At 45.9% G+C, this 23949-nt stretch overlaps 1 protein-coding gene across 1 annotated transcript; it reads right to left on the bottom strand.

The window, feature by feature from the left end:
• Positions 1 to 4587: 4587 nt before the first annotated feature.
• On the bottom strand, positions 4588 to 23854 carry UNC119 (unc-119 lipid binding chaperone). The gene is made up of 5 exons (XM_087752052.1): positions 23682 to 23854; positions 13537 to 13650; positions 12556 to 12658; positions 11433 to 11605; positions 4588 to 10571 (listed from the first exon to the last, which is right to left on the bottom strand). Exons 1-5 carry the CDS (start codon positions 23806 to 23808, stop codon positions 10459 to 10461), a joined length of 630 nt encoding a protein of 209 aa, XP_087608178.1. The 5' UTR covers positions 23809 to 23854; the 3' UTR covers positions 4588 to 10458.
• Positions 23855 to 23949: the final 95 nt, after the last annotated feature.

Consider the following 23949-nt stretch of genomic DNA (forward strand, 5'->3'; position numbering starts at 1 on the left):
GCTCGGCCGCCTGCCGTGCCCGCGGAGCCGCCCCTTCCTGCCGCCCGTCGGCTCCTGTGGAGCCGCCTCCCTTGCGATGGCGACGGACCGGGCGGGCGGGCGGGCGGGCAACCGCGGGTCCCGGCCGCCTCAGGGCTCCAGCGGCGGCCCCCGGCGGGGGCGCCCAGCCCAGCCCCGCCTGCCGATTGGCCGCCGCCGGGATTTGAAGGGGAGGGCGGGAAGGGCCGTTGGGCGCGAGCGGGGTTCGTCGCCACCAGAGCCCCGGGTGAGGAGAGCCGCGGCTTGTGGTGCCGGGAAAGGCGCTGAAAGGAAAGGTGAAAGGCCTCCAGCGGGTAATGAGTAATGAGCTAAAAGCAAGGCAGGTGTGGCTCTGCCAGCGTTTCCTACAGGCCTTGCTTTTCCTCCCCAGAAACCTCCAGGGAGGCGGTTGCCCAGAGGATTTGTGCTGTTAAAGCGAGTGGCTGCAGGCGGCCATGCACCGAGCTCTCGGGTAGAAGCGAATCAGTAACAAAAAACACTAGAAAAGAGAATTTACATGATTTAGATGAACAAAGAATTTAAGATCTCACTCATCAAGCAGCTACTGAAGAACTTAATTTCAACCACATGAATAAGCTTAGCATGTTTGTGCCTGTCTGAGGCACCAGGCTTAAATGATTACTTAAGGCATTTAGTATACTTACCTTTAACTCCATGACTTTAGAACATTAAAAAAAAAAAACAAACCAAAACAAACAAAAAAAAACCACACAGAAAAATATTTTGTACCATGTATCCAGTTAATCCAAGGAAATAAATGCAATGCTTTTACTGCAAAGTTTTGCTTTGGCTGGAAATTATCTTTCTCATTTTAACTTATCTTAAAGAAATACAAATGTTAGCTGAAATAATAGTCTTTAAAGTTATCTAGGTGGTGACACTCGTGCCCGTGTTTCCTGCAAGCGCCTCTTGCCAGACGGCCGCGGGAAGCGTGCGCGTGCATTGGCTGCAGAGGACGCTTCCGGGCCGCCCTTGCAAATTTGGTTTGTGACAAATGCCAGCTGATGAACGCCAGCGGGGGAACGTCTTTGAATGGCACATGACATCTCCCTGCTGAAGGGACCTGGCATGTCTGGGGCAGAAAGTTTTGTTTCCTGTGAACTTATAATCAGGTCTCCGTGCACGCTTTAATTTTAGGGGACGTAGTGTGCCCTCTGTTCTCCTGACTTACGAAACTGCACAGACATCAAAACAGTCAGCAGGTTTAATTAGGTGCTTAATTATATATATGGGTGGTAAGGTATGCATTTGGGAAATAAAAACATGGTTTTCAGAACTAGTTGAATGCCAGTAAACAGAGTAACATTCACATAACTGTGGTACGCCGTACCTTTCACAACATCATTCATAAAGAAAATGTTTTGGGTTTGGTGTGGGTTTTTTTTTTACTAAAATAGGTTCTAGATATTTCTAGCTTTCAGGTCTGGTGCATGTAGTGAAGACACCTTTCATAGCTGAAACAGGGTCTGTGTACACATGCTCAAAGGATGCTTAGTACGCCCGTCTCTTTGCTTGGCTGCATGCGCGAGGAAATACACTTTACAGCATACACGGGACTGGCAAGTGGTACATGAACGTAACAGTTTGATATTTCACTGAGAGCTTTACCTATAACTGCCAGAGGTTTCCCTTTGCCCAGGCTTTGCTACTCCAGCTTTTGTCTTGCCTTTACTGAAAAGGCAAAAGCTGCATACGCTTCCATAGTCAAGCAAATACAAGAAGTACAACTGTGTGCATAACTGTTCCAGTAAATGTGGTAAAACCAGCATATCCCAATAATTCATCATCTGGAATAATTTTTTACTCTTTATAGCTAAACTATAGAGATTATAAAATATCCAGTTTGCTCTTCCCCTCTTCTGATTCATTCTGCCGTTCAGCAGGAACGGAAGAACCGCAAGTGTTCGGAGCTCTTCTCTCCCCCATGTGTTAACTTCCGTTGGTAAGTTTCATGCTGTGTTTTCTAGATTGCTGTTTGCAACTTCCCTGCCTGCTTTTCTTTCTTGCTACAAATTACTTCCATATGCAAGCTTCATTAACATGGTTTACGCCCTCTACTAGAATAATTAAATTATTATTAAATAAAACAGGCCTTTGTTATTTAAGGTCCCATGTCAGTTTTCAAAATAATGGCTGGGAATCATCCAAGTGCAATTATGCCCTACCTACCTAAATTCTCTTTGTAGTTTTAATTAAAATACATTATCCAGCATGATTTCACCTCCTATTTTAAGTTCTTGTACAGCACTGGTTAAGGAAAAAAAAATTATCTCTGTAAAGCAATTACTCCTTTTTGTGGACTTAAATAGGTAGAATAAAATACCTTTGTTTTATCCTAGCATGCAATGACAGACTTCTGTAATCTCTAAAATTTTATTTAAAAATAAGACACATTGTCTTAAAGGTATACGCTGGGAAACTTGGAATAGTATAACCCTGAGAATTGTTCTTACTGCAGTTAAGAAATGTTCAGGGAATGTCACAGATAGATGAATGCCCTTGAACAATGACAAAAGAACTAGAAGCATGGTGCAAACACGTAAGATTTGCCACAATAGCTAAGCAGCTGACAAATGCCGTAAGAAATAAGAATGCGAGGAGAGGTACAGAACATCTCCAGGATGATTAGGCGTATTTATTAATAAATGAGACTGACATACTAGCTAAGGAAAAAAATGAAGCAGCATTGGGAATGCAGTATATTTTTGGCAGACATTCAACACGGGAAATTTTCACTTGAATAAAATTTGGATTTTTTTTTTTTTTTTAAAGGTTCTCTTCAACTTCAGAAGTTTTTCAACCAGTCCAGGTAATTATCCTTGAGCATCAAAATCAGAGAGGATGTTTAACCTGCCTTATTAGAGTTATTAGTACTGATTTTACTATCTCTCCTGCTTAGGTATTCAGTGAAATCAGCATCTAGTCCTTTCAAGAATTCTAAGAAAATAGACCTGGTGCTTCTAGTTGTTTGGGTAATTCCGAGAGTAAGCTTAATCAGGAGAGAGCATCTAACCACAGAGAACCTGTACAGGCAAAACCAGAAGCTGTCCTCTGACTTAGAAGAGCCTGTAAGAGAACTGAGTATAAGCTTTGAGTATAAGCTTTGAGTATATCTTCATTGCAGGTTTCTGGTGAGTGATAGCTGAGCGGTAGTCGCATTACAAACCTGTGCTCAGGTCATCACCTTATTGCAGAACTCCGCGCAGGCATTTCCTGCAGCTCCAAGTAATAGTCCAAAAGTTAAAGCCTTGTATTAATAAATTTCTTCTGCAAGCTCCAGGACACAATGATTGTTCTGCTGGATACTGCGTTACTAAGGCAGCCCCAGTAATTCTGAGGAATCAAAGTGAGTTACAGCAGATATTTTCAAACAAAACCATTATACTTCTTTTCCTCTGCGAGTAGGTCAGTGTGCTGGTTTTGGCTGGGATAGAGTTGATTTTCTTCCCCATAGCTGGTATGGAGCTGTGTTTTGGATTTGTGCTGGAAACGGTGTTGATAACACAGGGATGTTTTCTCCACTGCTGAGCAGTGCTGACACAGAGTCAAGGCCTTTTCTGCCTCTCCCCCCACCCCAGCAGCGAGCAGGCTGGGGGCACAAGGCGCTGGGAGGGGACAGGGCCGGGACAGCTGCCCCCAGCTGCCCAAAGGGCTGTCCCCCACCACAGGACGCCATGCTCGGCAGGTAGAGCTGGGGGAAGAAGGAGGAAGGGAGGGACGTTCGGAGCGATGGCGTTTGTCTTCCCAAGTCACCGCTAGGCGTGATGGAGCCCTGCTTTCCTAGGGATGGCTGAGCACCTGCCTGCCGATGGGAAGGAGGGAATGAATTCCTTGGTTTGCTTTGCTTGCATGCGCGGCTTTTGCTTTCCCTATTAAACTGTCTTTATCTCAGCCCACGAGTTTTCTCACTTTTACTCTTCCGATTCTCTCCCCCATCCCACCACGGGGGAGCGAGTGAGTGGCTGCATGGTGCTTAGTTGCTGGCTGGGGTTAAACCACGACAGTTGCTTCACAGAGAAATACAGGGATATTCCCAGGAATTTTTGACTAAAATATCAAAAACATCAAGATGGAATTACTCCAATACAACTCACTTCAGCCTGAGCAGATGTTTCAGTTTTAGTCAATGTGGCAGAGACGGCAATTGTAGGTGTCATATTAATCTTAAAAATTGATTCTCCAGAGTCCAGCCGGCAGATTTTTCAAAAGCGCAACCTGGTGCATAACTGTGATCTGTGGAACAACTAAGTTCCGTTAATATACCTTGAAAATAAATTATTTTAATTGTGCCCCAAGATACTTTCACCGGTCAGAAAGCTGAATCCTGTTGAAACACTTTTAATTTAATCGTTTTACTCGTGTAACTACGCAAACCACTGAAGCGTTTTTACATGTGCATTGGTTAGTTTATAATCATCAGAAAGTGAAGCGTTACATAAATTTGCACAAAACTGGAGTTCAAATATTGATGGAAGACATCTGAAATGAAAATGTAAATGTTTTTATGTGCTAATATAAATGTTTAAGTAAAATAGACAATCACCCCCATTTCTAGGATCAATAATTTATTTAGTTTTATGTTTTACATTTTGCAATTTGTTACAGGAGAAGAAACACTTCCTAATGAAAGTGACATGTTTTTTAACCGTTTTCCGAGGTAATGGAAAAAGTTAAGCATATTCCCTAGTATGCACATTTATGACTAAGCTGCCAATATTAAATAATTTTAAGCAAGTGTACTCCCTATTGACTCCTTGTGTAAATTAATTTTAGTACTCTCCTTCTCCTACAGGAAGACTAAATTGTAGCATCTCATTTTCTTTATCCTGAAGTCTCAATCTTTGCTCTCGCTACTTATCTATCTGCAAACAAGTCAAACAGACTAGTTACTGAAGCCAAAGCCACAGAAGCGGATTCGGTGCCAAGGTTCCTTTTTCTCCTGGCAACCTACTCAGTTTCCTACTGTCCCAATAGGAAACAAAAGACTCCCAGTTTTCTGAAAACCAGATTCTCTGCATGACAGTGCATTGCAATGCCACTGAACGGGCCACAGTGGATCTTCTCACAGGAAACAAATCAGGTAGCTAACAAGATACAAAGAATTATAAATGAACTTAGTAAAAATGTTTCTAACATTTTCCCAATGGTATATTAACTAGAATCCTACTTTCCTTCCACAAAAAATATATTTTTTTATAAATACATTTTAATACAGACAATTCTGATTCTATGCAAAAAAGTCAATGTCACATTCAAACAGGTTTTCTCAAACAGCATAGCATTAAGGTACAAGCAGACTTCACAGTAGGCGTTAACACAGTGATCCTAGGGAGGCAGTTAACTACAGCCTGTGAACAGATACACAAACACACCAGTTCACCCGCTTAGTCAGACTGTCCTGTGATTTAGAAAACAACTGAGCTGCAACTTGAGGCCTAGAGTATCACGCTCTTCAAATATATTTCCATGTTTAGGAAATGATATGAACTGTCAATGTGATTTAATATCTGATTAATACTGACACATTTGTATAAACTTAGGTAGTGCTTATGCTGGGGGTACAGAAAAGAGCTGCTAACAGAAGCTACCAGCTATCTCAAACTCAAGAGAAAAAGCATTTACACTTACCATGGCCTTAAAGCGCTTGGTTCAAATTAGCTGAAATTAACTCTTTTCCTGTCCTTGTCCCTCTCCCTCATTTTTTCCCAGAGATGATAACTTTTCCCGTTAGCGTCACAGCACGTAAACCTGTCCAGCTCTTGTGCAATACATACAGTTCTAGATGCTCTCCCCCCAGCCCCGCCAAGGGACAGCAATAATCCCTACAGTTTCATTCCCAACCAGATCTAATTAAAATTGAGCTGTTAACCAGATTTTTTTCAGGTTACAAATAATTAAGAGAACATTTTTTATAATACTTATTAAGTACGAGAGTTGGATCTTAGCATTTTCTTACCTTAAATAGCCCCCAAATAATCTTTGCATGAATAAGAGTTCCCTTTAATTTTTGTCAAGAAGATTGGAATTTAGTTTTTATGGGTCAACACATAGCACTCTCTCTCACTATACTTTAAGAGTCTGTTTGCTCAAAATGAAGGAATTTGGAACTTGGTAGCCTGCAATGTTTCACACGCAGCCACTGCTTTGACACTCTACACAAGTTTTTGAAATGAAACTGAATCGGAGGACAGAGGTGGCAAATAGAGCTGTCTTACTGACCTGCTCAACAAGATGTAGAGAGAGATTATGAGCAAGAACTAAACCCCAACACCTTGCTTTCAAACCTGAAGAGACTTTCTACATTTAAAAAAAAATAAATTCTTCCAAGTCAGGGAGAGTGGAGTATTCAGTTATTTCATAAATGTCACCACATAAAGGATACATTCACAGAAACAATTTTGGCTTTTGTCACTGATCCGAGAACAAAGTTTCTAGCATTTAAACCATACTTATGCTTGATGTGTTAATTTTAAAAATAAATTGTTCTCTTTCCTGCCACTGAAGTCTGTGAACTATCAGAACATGCAGCATGGCAGCTGACCACAAAGGTATTACTGTTGCTTTTCTTTAAAAAATACCTGAAGTTTAAAGGAATCCAAGACTAAGAAAGTGAAAGAATCTGTTGAGTTACAACTGCCTTGTCTCTCAGAAAAATTATGTCACTATTAGCACTCACAGAGACTTAGTTTCTTTTTCCAAGATTAATTCACTCCATGAAATACACATATAATCCTGTTTTATGACAGGAAACAGCTTGTCATTATTAGCACATAATCTGGGTTAGCTCTTAGATGTTTTCTTTCACTTTCAGAAAGTCAGATCCTGAATTTCCAGACTGGCTTGTTAAAACAGAGCTGTAGTGCTAATTAAAATAATTTTTTTAAATGAGACCAAAGACAAATACAAGAATTCTTTTTCCAGAGCCAATATTTGGTGACTTTGTAGATGAACTTCCAAAGTAAACCCAATAATGATTAATATAAAAATAATAACTAGCCAAGGAGACTAACAAATTTTTCTGTGAACAATGCTGTTAAAATTTGATTTTCAACTGGTTTATAATAGGAATCAGCTGCCAATTTAAGGGAAAAAAATGTGGGTTTCATTTTACAACTGACCGGAGAGCTCTCGGCTCCCTTTCAGGTAAAAGCTGAAGTTGTTCAGTGCTGTACTAAGCACAGTCTTTAACATTAAATTTTGCACGTAGTTTTAATGCAAAACAAGGACAGAAGTGGCATTAGAACAGCAACCGTACTGCAAAAGTTTCTGAAGAAACACTCTTCTAGTGCTGGTTATGTGCAACAATATAATGTCTTGTGTCAACACTATGCATTATACTGCTGCATGAACAGGTAGAAAAGGAACGGAACCTCTCCCTTGGCCAGTGATTCCCACCTGGTTGTAAACGCTGTGGATGTAGATGACCTTAAAGAAATGCTAACAAAGCGTTTCCAAATGAGAGAGAGAGAGAGAGAGAGAGAGAAAACAGCGATAACTGTTAACACTGGAATACAGAAAAAAGCACCTTCATTACATTTCACACAGAAAGTTTTGTTATTTGCCTTGGTTTAAGAATCAGAACTTGTTATTTGTAGCAAACTGTGAGGACTTTTAAAAAAAGTAAAATTCCTCAAACTAAAAAGCTAAAGCTAAAATAGGTTGAAATTTATTTTATTAAAAATGTCCAATATTTGTCTCTGTTTTAAAGTATTCCTAATAATAGAAGACAACAAATTCACTCAATAAAATATCGCCTATATGATTCACTCTAAATTTTCTGCCAGCTTGAAATTATTACCCATAGAATCTCAATCATCAGACCAGTTAGCAGAATTCAGGAGATCGGGAGCAGATAGTTCATCCTCTTCAACCTCAAACCTACCATAAAATGCAGAGCGTGGGAACGTCCACTCAACGACATAGTGCACTATTGGGAAAAGGTAACTTCCTCTGGGTTCGTTTTTAAAGGGGCATGTCTACCACTCAAGTTTTCGTTGAGTACAGTAATATTTTTATGGAATTACTTTTGCTTTTGAAGTCCCAATTCTGAAAAGGAGGTAGCATAAAAAAGGAGCAGAACATGACTCTTTCAGATCAGCAGACGATGATACGCTATACAGAGAGGGTACTCAGTACCACAACCCAGGGCTGACAAGAGTTTGTCCCAAAGTACAAGTGCTCTCACCAAAACATACCGAGATGTGTATTTCTGTTTGAACCATCCATCTGTTTGAAAGGTATGACTGGCAAGTCTGGGCAAGCACCCTCACTAGAAGTTTTTTAAAAATCTTGTGCACAGAAGTGATTATTATGAATAGCAGGTGAGAGTTGAAAGATACCCCCAAAAAACCTGTGTAGGGTGCTAGTTATAAACACACACACTCTCTTCTGTCTTCAAATTGGTATATTTTCACCTTCAACAGCTGGAACAAAATTCATAAATACTTAAACTTGCAAAATGTCATTTAATATATAGATAGTTTAATAGCCCTGATTAAAAAAAAACGGGGGGGGGGGGTGGACACCTAGACTTTTTGAAACTATTTTCACCTTTAGTAATTATTGTGCTATAAAACTTAATGATCAGTAGCTCAAAGCATTGTACAAATAATGAGGAAATTCTTCGTAACTCTCAAACAGATAAGTCAGCCATAGGCTAACTGTATGATTTAATACATTACAGACAAAACTAGTGATAAATACAAGTCTCATTGTGATAATTACTACAGGACATTAGTTGTGTAAAATCAGTGAACTTTACGTACTTTCTTAGCTATCGATCTTAATAAAGAATTCTGTGCTGTAACCTAAACTCACTGCATTTTCTTTAGAAGTAAAGAAAGCCAAGCCAAATACAAATGGTAACACATTTCATAGTGATCACAACACTAATAAGAGCACAGAAGCCTCCCTGTTCTTAGGCAGATGGCTAGATTGGGAACCATTTGTAGTTCTGTTTGACTTAGGCTGTGACTAGAAAGATGTTAATCATGACTGGAAATGGTATTTTATAAAAATTATTACAATCACACCTATCTGAGGCTAACATATAATGTTCCACTTTTAAACTCACAGAATTAGACATGGAGACATCAAGTATTTATAGAAATATCTACAAACTGCCACTGCCTTTTAAAGTGTCAGCGAACTGACCTTCAGAGTAAGGGTTTCATGACAAGAGGCTACCCCACACTGCCTTCGCAGGTTTTGTTTTGCATACACTAATTTGCTCTTTTGATGTTGCTACTTCTTTGCACTTCTGTCTTTCTAAGAAGCACATGCTCAGAAACTTGGGCAAAATTGGTTTTAAACTTCTTACAGAGTCTGAAGAGTGAGCTTTTGCTAAATTTTTGCAGTGCCTTAAAGTCCTACATTATTAGACTTACTGTTTCATCTGTATTAATATCTGCCATGAAACATTTTTAACAAAGGGAAAACACTGTCATAACATTCTTCAAATTCAGATACAAATGGAAAATTAGAAATTCCACACTCTCCAACTGCCCTAGACAAATGAAAGTGTTGCTCTAACAAGCAGTGCTGAAGCCCTTATCTTAGTATTGAGCAGAGATGAAAGCAAATAGACATGGAAAACATACAGCATGAATAGGCTGGATGTTAGCTATGTAAAAATGTTAAATAAAGCTAAAATCCTTCAATTTTTCCTGATATTCTGCAATCAGTTTGCAAAAACTGAAATTAGTGGAAAATGCTTATGGAGGTTCATAGGCCCTCAATGCTATTTTGCCTTCATCTGAAATGTAAAAGGACAGTACCTGATTAAAAACAGCTCTGTCACTGAACTGCTGGTCTTCATTGCACGCTTAAACAGAATATTACATAGAAGGAACAAAACTAAAGGATGAGATACTTCTTTAGAGAACTAACCTAAAGATGAAACTTGCTTTTTTAAGATGTTATGCTCGACGTTTTCAGCTGGATGTACACGTTAAATTGGCCATGCCTTTGTGGCATTCACAAAGAGAAACAAATAAAAACCCCTCTGCGTTTGCATCCATCCACTCACGTGGTTTCTCAGACTACATTCTTTGAGAAAGCAATCATGTCCTGAAAGATACTTGAGGGCAAGAACACAAATCGGCAGAATTAGGGCAAAATCCCCCAGGTCCCACAAGGCCATTTTCAAAGCAGACACTTCAAGAACTTAGGGAAGTGGTATCCAAAGATCATTTAGCATTGTAGAACTGCTTAAAGTTCTGAAGAACTAGGTCTGCTTCAAAGCTCAAAAAAGATGAGACTGTCAAATTTAGTCATGAAACTCCTACTGTGGCAGAGAGTCCTTGGTTTGTGGATCCTTGTCCAGTTGACGCTGCAGGCAACTGAACTGAAGGTGTTGGTATCCCTGACGGCTTCAATAGGAAGGGGAGGGCCAGCGCAGGTTGGCTGTCCGTCCTGTGCTCAAGGTCCTCCACTGTATGAATAATCTGCCTTGTTGTGCATCACGAGCTTGTTGTCCACAAAGTAGAAACTGTCCGACTGTGTCTCATATGGATGAAGGATCATCTCCCGAACTGCAGGGGGAAAAAAGAAAAAAAAAAAAAAAAACCAATGGTGCTGCCTAGCAGCCCTGCTGAGGCAACGCTCTGCACTGGGTTTCAGTTACGTTTAATAGCATCGCTCAGACAGCAGCAAACTCTCAAGTGAAAAACCAAAACCAAAACAGGAACCTACCCAAACCGTTCGTTGGCAGGATCTTTTAAAGAACTCACACATAATCCAAGTATTTTAAGGCACCATACAAAGTGTAAGTGTTCCACCTAACCTCAAAACAGCATCACACTAGAGTTTGGGCCTTTTTTTTTGTTTTGTTTTAAAAAAACTGATAAAACAGTGAACTCAAAAGAAATTTGTTCTGGTGTGACAATAAATACGCAGCAGTGCATCACTGTGTTTTCCAGAGACTGTAATATTAGTTCTGACGTACATGATTAGGGGTTTTAAAAAATATACGGTCCCATAGATTTAGTACTGATGCTACTGTGTCTTGGGAGAGAGAAGAGAAAGTAAAGTTATGTTCATACTAAAGCCTCTCAAGCTATCACTATAGCACATCAAACATAACATTTAAATCACCCTTTTATTGGACTTCTTTTTAAATCTATTTTTTTCGTTGGTTTATAACACAATTATCTTCTTTCTCCTGGACACTGAAGCTTCCCTTTTATGAATTAAAAAAAACCACAACCCAACTGTCTGGCGGGTGACAAGATACACGCTACTAGAAAACGAAACCTGTACTAACACAGACACAAAACTCCCTGGAAGTATTCTACCCTACCCACTTTCTACAGACGGCTCTTAAGAAGGGGCTTCCTCAGAACACCTTAGATTAACATCACTATGCGGCAACCCGGTAATTAAAGAGCACTTACTGAGATCCTCAGAGAGCTGTGGGAATTCATAGATGTGCTCACAGGTATTTTTACTGCTGGGGATGCAGAACCCAAATTCAAAATCAAAACTCTTAAGCAGTTGATCCCGGAAGTAGTGCCTCTCGATCATGCGGAAGTTATTAATGGGTTTGTCCCCTACTGTGAATTCCACCCTGAAAGAGAAGGACAAGATTGAAATGAGCTTTCTTCCTTAAGTAAGATTTTCCAACCGTTGCTGAAAGGTAGAAGAGAGCTCTTCTAAAAAAAGCCAAAAATCTAAAGCAATGTTGCAAACCAAATTATCGTTTCCTCTTTTTCTTAAAGCATGCTACAGGGCCACAACATAGCATTACGAATCACAGATTATACTAGATTTTGATTCTTTTTACTCAAGAAAAAAAAAGACATGCAAGACAATTTTACAAATTTAAACTGATGTTCAGTGAAGAAAAGATCCCTCCAACTATACTGGCTAGGCACTTCACTAGATCACTCACTAGAGTGAGTAGTAGAGTTAGCAGTAAATTAGTGGTAATAGTGTAGTTAGTAGTAATCACTACTAACTTTTACTAAGGAAACAACACACTCTGTCACCTGTATTACAGTAGCAATAACTGTGGCCTAAAGCTTTACAGAAAGATACTTTAGGTGTCACGTTTTGGTGTGGCTTATGGACGGATGCAAGCAGTACTGCCAGACACGTCAAGGAGCATTCCGGTACTTAAAGCGTCAAACATTCCGTCACCGTTTCCCGTGCGTCTATGGATTAATGCTTGGGGGGATGCAATGTGGAAGGCTGCAGACACATCTTCCGAAGCTGGCAGAGCCTCCGACAAACAAACTATAATGTGCAGAAAAAAAGTTGGAATACCTGGATGGTCTGCCCATCTTATTTTGCCCCTTTTAGCATTAATCTCTTCAACCCCATGCCTATTCCTGAGGTAAATAAACAAGCTAAAGGGATGGAGAAAGCAAGGCATCCAAAGATGTTTGGGGATCCTCGTAATAACAAAAGATCCCTATTAAATCAACTTCCTGACAGGGTCAACAAGCAGGACCCACTTTTTATAAGATTTCAGTTGTTTCCTCTACTAGAAAAAGTAGCACAGGAGCAATTACTTACGTGGCTCCCACTTGCCGAAGTCTAAGAAAAGCTGGGGTAAACTGGTAGCGTACAAACCGTCCAGCATTGGGGTCAATGTCCTTCTTGTCATTGTGTTCACGTTCTGGAAAAGCGCAAAGTAAAGCTCTGTCACTGTCGTCTGAGAAACAGAAACCCAGTGAAAAATACTTGCAAGCATACAGTATTGAGTCCTATAAGCCAGGAAACTATTCTGAGATCACCTGATGATGTGCTTACCCTCTTCCTACCCTCTCTAAGGCATCCACTACTGGTCCCTCAGACAGAGCATCGCAAGATGGCCCTTCGGTTTGATATACTTATCTTCTGAAGTGACTTACTGCCCTACCTCCGATTCAGGACTGCATTTCACTGCAGCATGTCTGGTTTGCTCTCTCTAAGCTACAGAAAACTTCCTCTCACCTGCAGGGAGATGGGGAAGAGTTAAAGGAGCGCTTGATCAGGAAAAGAACAGTTGGCCTGGGTTTTTATTACCACTGGTAACACTGTGATGGTTACAAGTAACCCCTAAAAATTATGAAGAAAAAAATGCAAATTTTCAGTTTGTCTAATCTGCACGATTGACAAAGTTTCTCCCTTTTGGAAACACCATTTTCCTGGCTCCTGAGTGAAAGGTGTTAGACTAACAGCTAAACTATGTACAGGGGGACTCTAGCTGATGAGCAGCTGAGAAACGAACACATGGTGACCTCCTCCTCCTGGGCTCTGTTTACAACACCCATCTGTCCTTTCTCGCCACAGATGGCAATCACAAGAACCCAGCAGCAACAAGTTTTGTTCACTGGGTGGGTGCAAAGGGACACCTGAACCGTATTTCTGCTGCAAGCTGGGACTCCAGCTCTTGCAATTGAGAGCATCTCCTATTTTGGGGAAATGCATCAAGTAAAAGGAGTGGGAAAAGGGAAAAGCAAGCAGATACCAGCATTTGTTTGTTTGTGAAAACTATTTTGTGTGTGCACTCACCTGATGCTGCTGGTTTGGTGATTTCAAACAAGACTGTGCCAGATTCCATGTCCCGGATTTTGAACCTGGTGAAGTCTATCTTGTAAACATTTTCCTCTGGAGTGCACAAATAATCTGCAGAGGAAAGCAAATTTAAATGAAGGCTGCCCAGAATTACCGGGTATGGCTGGCTGTTCTTTGCAGGTCACCACCAGCAGTGAAAGCAGCCCAAATGCATCTCCACTGCTACCCTGTTTTTAATCCAAAACCGATGTCTATGAAGACAGCCCCAGCTCTGAACGCTCACACTGCCCTGCTTGGACAAGGCAGGGAAAAGGCTTCTCACCCCAGCACTCGGAGGTCATCACCCTTTTCCAGCCCTGTGCCAGTATCTTCTGCACCCATTTCCCCTCTGGGTATTGAGAATAGTCAGCACCTCCATCAAATCCTACCCTTTTCAGTGTAAGAGGCTTTGCCTGTTTTAAAAACTGCCCTCTGGCAACACGCAAGTGCTAAGCAGCTTTGCGAGCGCTAAGCCGACTGCACTTAACTGGAACAGGAGTGTCCTGCCTTGGGCCACCGCCCCTGCCTCCAGCCCTCTGCAGACAAAGGGTGGCCTCTTCTCTCCACCGACGCTTGTCCCATGCAAGGACTTTCTTTCCTCAGCACTGAAAATGGTGTCAAAGCCTTTCCCTGTACTAGGAAAAGTCTGGGAACAGAGCCCTTCCCTGCTTCCACCAGAGAGGGCATCTTCGGGAGAAAGTCATCGTTCCTGGCTTCAGCCTCACTGTGCCCTGAGACAGCTCCCTGGCCTGGGTAGCCGCCGCCGCTCTGGGAAGAGCAGTGGTGCTTCCCTTTCACTGCACACGTAAGCACAGACTGAAAGCAGCTCCAATAACTTACTTTATCCTGACAAACCTGAATAAATGTTGTACATATGCAAGCCAGGTTAGCTTTTGAACAACCACACATCTGCATGTTGTAGGAGACCTGTTTTGGAGGTTCTAAGGTGAGAGTAATACATTCTAAGCCCTTTCTCAGCTCCTAATTCCTGCTGTTAGTCTGCGTTAATCACATTTCTGTCTGCTTTCCTATTTCTAAAATTCAAATACAGCCATCCACCTAAGGCTTATTCACTGAATATATGACAACAAGTTACAGTGTACTCGGAGATCATCCCTGCCCATCACAACCCCTACTTCAGCACCGGCAGAACACCTCGGGTACCTACATTATGGTTGAGGGTTATGGGCTGTGGTTAGAATATCCCATAGATAAGGAGTTAATAAAAGATTGCTGTGGTATAGTAAGAGCACATCCGAAATGCCATGCATTGCAACAGCCAGACAGCAAGGCTCCCATGCTGGGATCTGTAATTACAGAAATCAGGCCCCTCCGCAGTGAGAGACAAAGCAAGCTGTAGTCAGCACTGTGGAAGATCACTCCTAGGCACTGCTGAGCGTGGACTGCACATCCAGCACCTGTACTGTCCTAGAAGCCTTTTATTCTTTGCAAATCTCCTTAACTTGGAGAGCTGTCCGAGTGCTCGCTGGCAGAAGGCACAGAGGTGTTAAACAATCTCTGGACCGTTTTACTGCTCTCCATCATCACCACCAGACGGTGAATGCTCAAAGGAATGGGCTTTAGGAGACAGGACTGTGTTTGGAGCATCTCTGGCATCTGGCGGGGAGGCTTCCCTTTCCTATCAACACAGCACAAAGAAAAACTATCACCAGTACCCACATTGTCAGGAAGAACAAGAAAAAAGCTCAACATTTTTACTACCACAAGAAAACACAAGCCTACTGTTAGATGAAATAGCCTAACAACTGCACAAATCTTCTTTTCTGTCTTTAACAGTAGCCAAAGAGATGGAATTTAAATCAACCCCTTGTTGTTTAGCAGTCCTCAGGTAGATGTCCTGCAATTACACGATGATTTTAGGTTCTAACTCATCAGCAAGCCCAAATCCTTAACCCGTCCCACAACCTCCCCGATCCAAGCAGCCGCATGCAAAACACAAATTGCCAGAAGCAGGCACAGCTTCCCACAGTCCCGGCTTCGCCTCCCTCGGCCCACGGCCACGCTCGGCCCCGCTGCTCTCTGCGAAGGCCATGGGCTGCACCAGAACAGGCTGCCGGTCGCCTGGGAGCCCGGGACACCTTCCCTAGAGCACGCAGGCAAAGTCTGAAGCCGCGTTTGTCTGCAAGTTAATTATTAAGTGTTTTTCCTCCTGCAGAATTCCTGCCCATCCAGCACCATGGCAACAGCTTCATCCCCCTCCTTGGCAGCAGCGTTGCTGCAGTAACAGTGTCCATGACTCATCTGGAGGAGAGGAGCGCAAAGCAGAACCACCAAGAGGAGTAAACCCCAGGCAGAATCCCCACCAGGCTCCTGCTCATTGATGTTTGCACCCCTGCACTGTATTTTCCAAGTCTTTTTGCACTGAAAATATTTTAAACCTTTTTTTTTTTTCTTTTTAAGTTTACATGCCAGTATCTAACTGGATGACATCTGGGAAGATTAGCTGTCAGAGTACTGCAATCAAGTGGTTTTTTTCCTCCTCTGGCAGTGCCCAGTCTCCTAGCAGGAAAAAAATAAGGGGGATATATATTCCTCTCAGTCTCTATTAAATTTGCTTGCTGCAATTCCTGTTCAAAAATCAATCAAAGTAGCCACATGCTGTTTTTTCCCCCATACATAACAGAAGCCCGCAGCTACACTGGAAGGTCTTACTCGCAATGGGCTGCTTGCAATTGGCAGATACTTCTGTTTAGCTGAGCACTGTCAGATTTGCTAATCTCATCCCATACATACTTATTTTTAAACTACTGTAGGGCTCAGTTGCCCACACTTCCGTGACGCACTTAAATGTATCATCTGCTTTCATTATCCTAATTCACCGTCACCACAAGTTGGGGAATGGAGGCAGCATCCGTGTCTATTTTCGTTAGACATGAAGCAGCTCAAACCTCCATTGAGTGAAGTCAACTGTTACAAGAAAGGTGGGCTTGGTCTCTCAGGACAGAACATTTTCTCATTTCTTCCAGTTCCCCTGAAGCAGGTTGTGTTGTTTCCCGTTAGTAACCAAATAATCGTGGTATCTCCCTGAACAAGCCTTCAGTACTCACCCGATTCAGGGCTGACAGAGAGCACACACACGCTGAACAAGGGATGAAGGGATGGACACATCAGCACGGCCTTAGACAACCCAACAGTTTGGCTTTTGTCCTGAAGTACCCCCATTAAGTAGTGCAAACACAGGTGATGGAGGAGCATTTCCTATTCCTTCCTAAAGCCCAGTGAATTGCCATATCCCAGACCTCCACACCCAAACTCTTCCTGGAAAGAGTTCACCAACTGAGTTGAACTTGTTCTCAAAGCAAAGAGCAAACTCTTGCAACTTGCCCAAGCCTGGTATTAGCAGCTACTTCTCGCTCACCTCACTATTCTGGTGCCTGGTATTCTCACTATATGCTGGTGCCTCTGCAGCTTCTTTCCCATAATCTCTCTATCATGCCCAAAGATCTGCAACTCCCCACTGCTGGAGACATGTTCTATCTTAAGTCCTACCATGGTTTTGAAGAGTTTAGAAGCACAATTAGCAACCCTGCAGTGGCCTCAGGAAGCAGCAGAGGTGATGAACTTCCTGAGCCAGCCACAACGGATTCCTTCATGGATTCCTTCATGAATTCTCCTGTTGCCTTTGTATGAAAAAGTGATTCCAAAGAAATCCCAAACAGCAATCCATAGTGAGGCACTCATTAAGAGGTCTCTGTCTTTGCTGTCGGAACCAGTGGAGGCTCATTCCCTGTTTACAGTTCTGAGGCGGCACCTCCACTGCCCAATCCAGAGGAGAGCCAGTTCTCATCCAGGAAACCTTCCTCCCCTCCCTGAAACAACCAAGACTGCAAAAGGAACCGGCAGAGGAGCCTAGGCAATGATGGCAGGCACTGCCTATTCTCTTGTGAACAATGGTACACTGTGGACCCTGGTGCATGTGTCCAGCCATGTATTTTAGCAAGCTGGTGTTACAAAGGAGCACAAAAGGTGAGGGATAATACAACACTAGATAATACAAGAAGAAAGCTAATGAAGGCACTTTCTCCTCCTGCCCTCTCCCTGTTATTACAGTCATCCAATGGAAGAGATTAGGCGTTTGATCCTCGTCAGAGAAAGCTAAAAGTCGATCCTATATTTTCAGACTTCCTTTGCAACTACCCCACCAGGCATGTTTTATCCAGAGGAGTTCAGGGGCAATAGGGCTAGCGCTCGGTGTGCTCCTTTCAGGAGCCCTTCTCCGTCTCTGCAACCAGGAGAAAGCACATGTCCCCTCTCACAGACATTACAGATATTTCTGTGGTGCTCATCAGAGCATCTGAGCTCAGATCAGGCAGCTCCTATTTTAAGGCTTTAATAGCCCACAAAGGAAAGCAGAGTGTACCTGGGGTAAGAAAGAACTCAAAATCTGGTCATTGAAATGGGTGTAAAACAGGAGGATGCTTTACAAGAAACTGATGCAACAGCAATTACTTGTAATAGGGACATCTCTCCCCAACACAGGCAATAACAAGAATCTGAGGAATGAGAAGGCTCCTATTTCTTAATATGCATTAGCCAACAAGGTTAGAAGCTATTTTGAAGACAACTCCCAAGACATGACAGGTATAAAGCAAAGACAACTGCAGATTAATTGCTAGGAGCTAGAGATTAGGAGATTATCAGATTGAAGAGTCTCAGGAGGAAGCGAGCAAAAATAGCACGAACCCCGTGAAGATGCAGAGCAGGGATGCAGGACAGAGGGTGAGACCTCAAGGGGAAGGCAGGGCAAGTTCCAAGTGGTATTGATATTCCTGCTTAGACAACCGGAGTTCAATTAAAGAAAAAACTAAACCATTTCCCCCGCCCTCTGCCTCAGCAGTTCAAGTCTCGTAAGGAGAGAGGCAGAGAAGCAAGCTAAGCCAGCCAGGATCCACGCCAGTTCTAAAGCCCTCGGATTTGGATAAGCAAAGACAGCGGGGGCAAACGGGGAGGGGGGCACCTTGCAGCCCTCCCGCCTAGCTCAGTAATTAGACTGCTCTGAACACCCCAGAGGAAAAATCTCACCCCAGGAGGATCCCACAGGAGTTTTTCTGCAGCGGCACATTTACTGACCAACGTTGTGACTGACACAGAGGGGGACACCCCAGCACGCTCCGAGCTGGGGCTCTTACAGAGGTCCCCACAGCCCCTAGGGTGCCCGTGCCCCCCGTCAGCCGGCCTTGCCACACCACGCGCCCCGTCCTGCTGCACGGCTCACCAGGCTCTGCTCTTTGTGGCAGCCTGCTCATCCTCTTTTTTTTTTTTTTTTTTAGGTAGAGCTTCCCAGTCTTCACCCTTTCGCGATTAATCTGATCACAGCCCTCCAGGCTGTGTTAAGGAAGGATGGAGCTGCTCTTCCCCCATCCCCAAGCATCCAAACTCTCTTTCCAGCCCTCCGCCCCCTTGTTCCTGCTGATTGCACTCAAAGTCTGAAACCACGTGCACAACATCATTAACAAAATCAGCTCACTTTCCTCTTACGTGGAGCTAAGCCAAAGCAACCAGGCCCTGCCCAAAGCCCCCGCTGACTCCCCCGGCGTGTGCCACAGCTTTCTCTCACCTTTGCCATTTCCACCAGGGACGGCCCGCGCCCAAACAGCGGCAGAAGGAGGAACCCACCCCGCTGCCAGCCCGGCACCCTGTGCTACACACGCACCATGTGTGCTGCCCCGGGAAATCTTAACAGCCCATATTGTACTGTGAGACAAAAAAACCCCTTCGTCTACACAACACTTGGAGCTGCGCGTTATCACAAAGCCTTGAAAAGGTTCATAACATATGTGCCGCTGCCGAGGCAAGGAGCCATGGTGAGAGCAGCTGACACCACTCTGGGATATTGCTCTGCGACAAGAAATCAGCATATCAAAATGCTTTCACACATCACAGCCCTGGACAACTCGGAACAGTGCTTTATTAACCTCCTCACAAACACCCCCGGCTAACCAGAGCTCCTAGTACAATACATTTTCCCAAATAATTGGGGAAGGAAAGGAAAGTCGTGGTCCAGGAACAGCTTTGAAGATTGATTCGCACGCATCAGCGTCCCGTTAACACCACAGGGAAACTGGTATGAAAGTCACCCGTGAAGGGCCTGCCCTGACCGACCCGTGGAGGCAGCCCTCTGCCAAGCCGGCCTTTAGCTAAAGCTGCTAAGAGAAGTCTCAGAGAAATCCTAAATGACAGCTTGGGGAAGAGATTAGTTTCAGAAATGATTAAGTGTGTGTTCCTTATTTTTAGGTTTTGTTTTGTAATTGTTTCCAAGTATGTAATCGAGTATTTAGCATTCGGTTTGCTAAAATAAAAGAAGCTTTAGAATAAAGCTTAAAATATAAGCTTTAACCTAGTATTACAGACAAACTGTAGAGGCACCTGAAGCTGCGATAATCAGGGCAGTCTCAGAGGCTGAAGCTTGCCTTTCCTTACGTATCTGAGCCTGGTACTATTGCACAGTGGCAAAAGGGGAAGGCATTATGGGGGCTGCAATATCGTCTTTCTGCTGACCACCGATGACTCTAACCCCAAAGACGGAGGAAGAAATTAAAGCTCTGCTTGAATTAGCCTCGCCCTTCAGTGAACGTGGGAGTAGCACAGCGTGACCCAGCGAAGCTGTGAGATGCAGCGTGGTCAAAGACACAAGGGACAGTGCCCAGGGACGACAGGCCCCAGCTCCTCCGCTGGCTCCACGAAGCAGGACACAGTGTTTGCAGACACCAACATCCCAATAACTGCAGACAGACTCCTCTGATCCTCTGGCTGCTTCGGTAATTAATTGCAATTTGAACCAAGCTCTGCCCCGCTTCTTTGCTAATCCTAAATTAATCACGTCGTAAGGTTTTTCCTCTTTTTGTAACTGCAGCTGTGTGAGCAAGTAACAAATCCTGCTAATTGCAAAGAAAATGGTCCATTCGCCTTATACCTAATCCAGCTGGAGCAGCACCAGAGCCAGCCCAGCCAAAAGGCCCAGCTATTCCAGGGCAGCACCCCAGATCCATCAGGCTGGACCCTAGCGCGCCCGGAAACGTCATGGCCCCGGAGATGCTGGAGAATTTAACATTGAAAGGACGCAGCATATGCAGGACAGTTTGCACAGCTTCCCCTTTAAGCTTATTAGAAGCACATTACGAGCAGGGCCCAGCTGGCTCTTCTGGCTGGTTACGGACGGGTTTCTCTGGGTTAGCAGTAAGCATGCTTTTGCCACAGAGCCACATCCTGCACCTCCACCCTCCCAGCCTGAGACATTTAACATCTGGTCATTTATCAGCTGTACCTATTGGCAGAGGAAAGCCCAGCTGTGCTCCCTGATGCAAAAGTAAGGGCTCTCCCCAGACTCAAACACCCGAGCAGGGCTAACAGCCCACCTGCGTGCTGCCTGGTCAGCACGTAGCAACCACAAGCAGCAGCTTGGCTCCACAGAGACCGGCTCGTCCAGGGCTGAAGGGCGAGCAGATTTGCCCAGTGTATCAGGAAGCATTGAGGAGCTCCACAGCAGGCAGAGCGAGCATAAAACAGCAAATCCTGGCTCCAAAAGAGCATCTGCAAGATCAGCACACCACAGGCACATGCAGGGCTGCAAGGGCCCTCCCGGGCGTGAGCACGGTGCCCTGCTGCCACAGGCAGCCATGCTGTGCAGTCCCTTTTGTACCCAGATCCATGCCGTACTCCATACAGCAGCTAGGATTCTGCCTCTCCCCGCACACGCTGGAAGGCCACTCAGAAATATGCAGACTACTCGTGGTGTAAGCATTTCTAAACCACACGTTCCTGCAGTACCAAGCCCTCCTCTAACATGGTTCATCCTGGGCTTTGTTTGCTGAAGCAACGTTAAAACGTGGCCAGACCACCCCAGGTCCCTGGGCAGCACAGAGCTGAACCGCAGCCCCTCGGCAGTGCGAGCTACTGTGTTACTGGCCCATGAGTTTGGATAAAGATGAATTATGCTCCATCTGGAACAAAGGACATCCAGGGCACCAGGACATTCCACCACCAACTTCAAACTGTCTGAAGCACCACAACTTTGGGCATCAAAGCCAAAACTGCTGAAACAGGGCGTTGTGTCTGCCCCAATGCAGCATCTCCAAGGGAGAGGTTGGGGCTGGGGTAGCCATGAACTTCTCTGCCACAGTCTGGTCCTTCCTCCTCCCTGCGGCATCCTCTGCTGGGAGCAGAAGATTGGAATGGTTTCACGTTGGTATTTTTCACAATCTGTTTTTAAGAGCTTGCTGTGGTGCACGGAAATGAAAAAAGGCCACAGAATGACCCAAATAATCATTATGTGTTAAGGATCAGAGAAATATTCTTGTATCTTTGCTCTCTGTGTTAAACCCACCACGTGGAAAATCGAACTTGAAAAGGGGTGCTGCAAAATATTCCTAGGTAGTAAGATACAACATGCTCAACGTGGATGTGTTGTATACCTGTATGCCCAAATGCACACCGAGGATTTCAGGTGCAGAGAGCATTTGCTGGCTCCCATGTACCCAGCAGGACAGACAAGCGCTTCCCATGAGAAGGCACTGCTCATTGCAGTGCCTGGTTCATGTTTGGCATGACCCATCTGCACCCCCGTGCTACCCTTGTACCATCAAGTCTCATAGCAGGAGGGGCGCAAAGCATTTTCATGTGTTTTGCATCCTCCCTGTACTCCAGAGTGCGCTGCCCCATGGTTGGAAGAGGCAGGCAACAACCAGCTCCGCTCCCAGCCTGGCTCTGAAGCCAGCGTGACCATCTCAGCCTTCTTGTGCCCCGGGAGCGCGGGTGCTTACCCAGAGCCGTGCACCATCCACACTGGCCAGAGCGATGCCACAGGAGGCCTGCACACCCCGGGAGCGAGGGTGCGGCGTAGCCACGTGCCTGCAGCCTCCCCAGACAGCATCGCCAAAGGCAGGGACACGCGGGCTTCCATAGAGCAAGCACGCAAAGTGCTTCATGTGGCCGTCGCTTGGGTTCACCATCCAACTGCTGCTCCTCGGGTATGCTGGCAGTACGCTTCAGCGCCTGCTGCACAGCTCTTCTTGCTACAGGCAGGGCTTTACGGGCCTGGGCAGTGAACCGCGCTGCTGCAGCCCATCAGAGCACCTCAGCTCGGAGAAGGGGACCCAAGGACCCCGCAGCATCAGCAGCCCCTCTTTCAGAGGAGCCTCCGTAACCCCTTCCTGAGGGCTAACACCAAGCCCCCGCAGGGCTTTCCTCCTGCCCTCCCTTCCACCCCGCTCACCCCACACAGGCCCCCGGGGCTGCCTGCATGCACCAGCACTCACGGCCGCATCCTTCCTCTCCGGGGCTCGTCACACCGCACAGCCCTGGCCTGCGACGCGAAACCTGCTCCAACACCACATGGCAGAGTGCTCCAAGGCAAGGGAGCGTGGCCGGACACCCAGGCCAGCCCCCTCCTCCCCACCAGCGTTCCTCCCCCCTGCCCAACCTGCTGCCCACAGAGAGGTGACCCAAAGGTCCCAGGACGTGCAAAAAGGTCTTTTTGGGGGCAGCAGGGCAGGCCACCCCCGGACGTTGCTGATGCCTTCTCCCAGCCTGGCGTGCTGCCACCCCGGCAGGTCCGAGGCAGCTGCCTGGTCCCGACCGAGCTGTTCTGCCAAGCACAACAAACCCTCCGCGCCTGCCGTCCCCTGAGAATGCTCTCAAGACCAGCGGTGCTATGCTGGGGAAAGAGAAACTGGTGGGGTGTAGGATGGGTCTATAGCGAAGCCCCCCGCCACGGATCCAGCCTGTCCCCCAGCCCGGCCGCTGCAGGCACGGTCCAGGGGCCCAGCCTGGCCCAGCCCCGCACGGAGGCGCACACACACGGGCGAGGGGCGATGGGGAGAGCACCGGGGAGCATCTCGCCACCGACCTTCGACGCCGGGGGGGCTGCTGCTGCGCAGCCAGTGCATCCCCGGGTGGAGCGGGGGCCGCATCCCCAGCCCCGAGCCTCGGATCCGGGGCTCCCTGGTCCTCAGGCGGCACCCGGACCCCAGGGGCACCGCACCCGGGGGGCCCCTGCCCCCTGCGGCACCGCAGCCCCGCTCCTTGCCCCCGGGGAACCGGTCCCGCCGCCGCCCCGGCCCGGGCAGCCGCCCCCCGGTACGCACCGCTGGTGACTCGCTGCAGCCCCAGCACGTCGTCGGGCCCGATCAGCGCCTTACGGCCCAGCTCCTCCTCGGTGCGCGCCGCCGCCCCGGCCCCGGCCCCGGCCCCGCCGCTCTTCTTCACCTTCATGGCCCCGCCGCCGCCGCTGTGAGCGGCCCCGGCCCCGCTGCGCGCCGCCGCCGGCCCCGCCGCACCGGGAGGGGCATCGCCGCCCCGCCCGCCCCGCGGCCCGCCCCCGCCCGGCCCCGCACCGCCCCGCCCCGCCCGGCC

The sequence above is a fragment of the Nipponia nippon genome, unplaced genomic scaffold, assembly GCF_047370975.1.
Source record: "Nipponia nippon isolate SJK-2023a ecotype South Korea unplaced genomic scaffold, ASM4737097v1 scaffold_15, whole genome shotgun sequence".
Taxonomy (NCBI): domain Eukaryota; kingdom Metazoa; phylum Chordata; class Aves; order Pelecaniformes; family Threskiornithidae; genus Nipponia; species Nipponia nippon.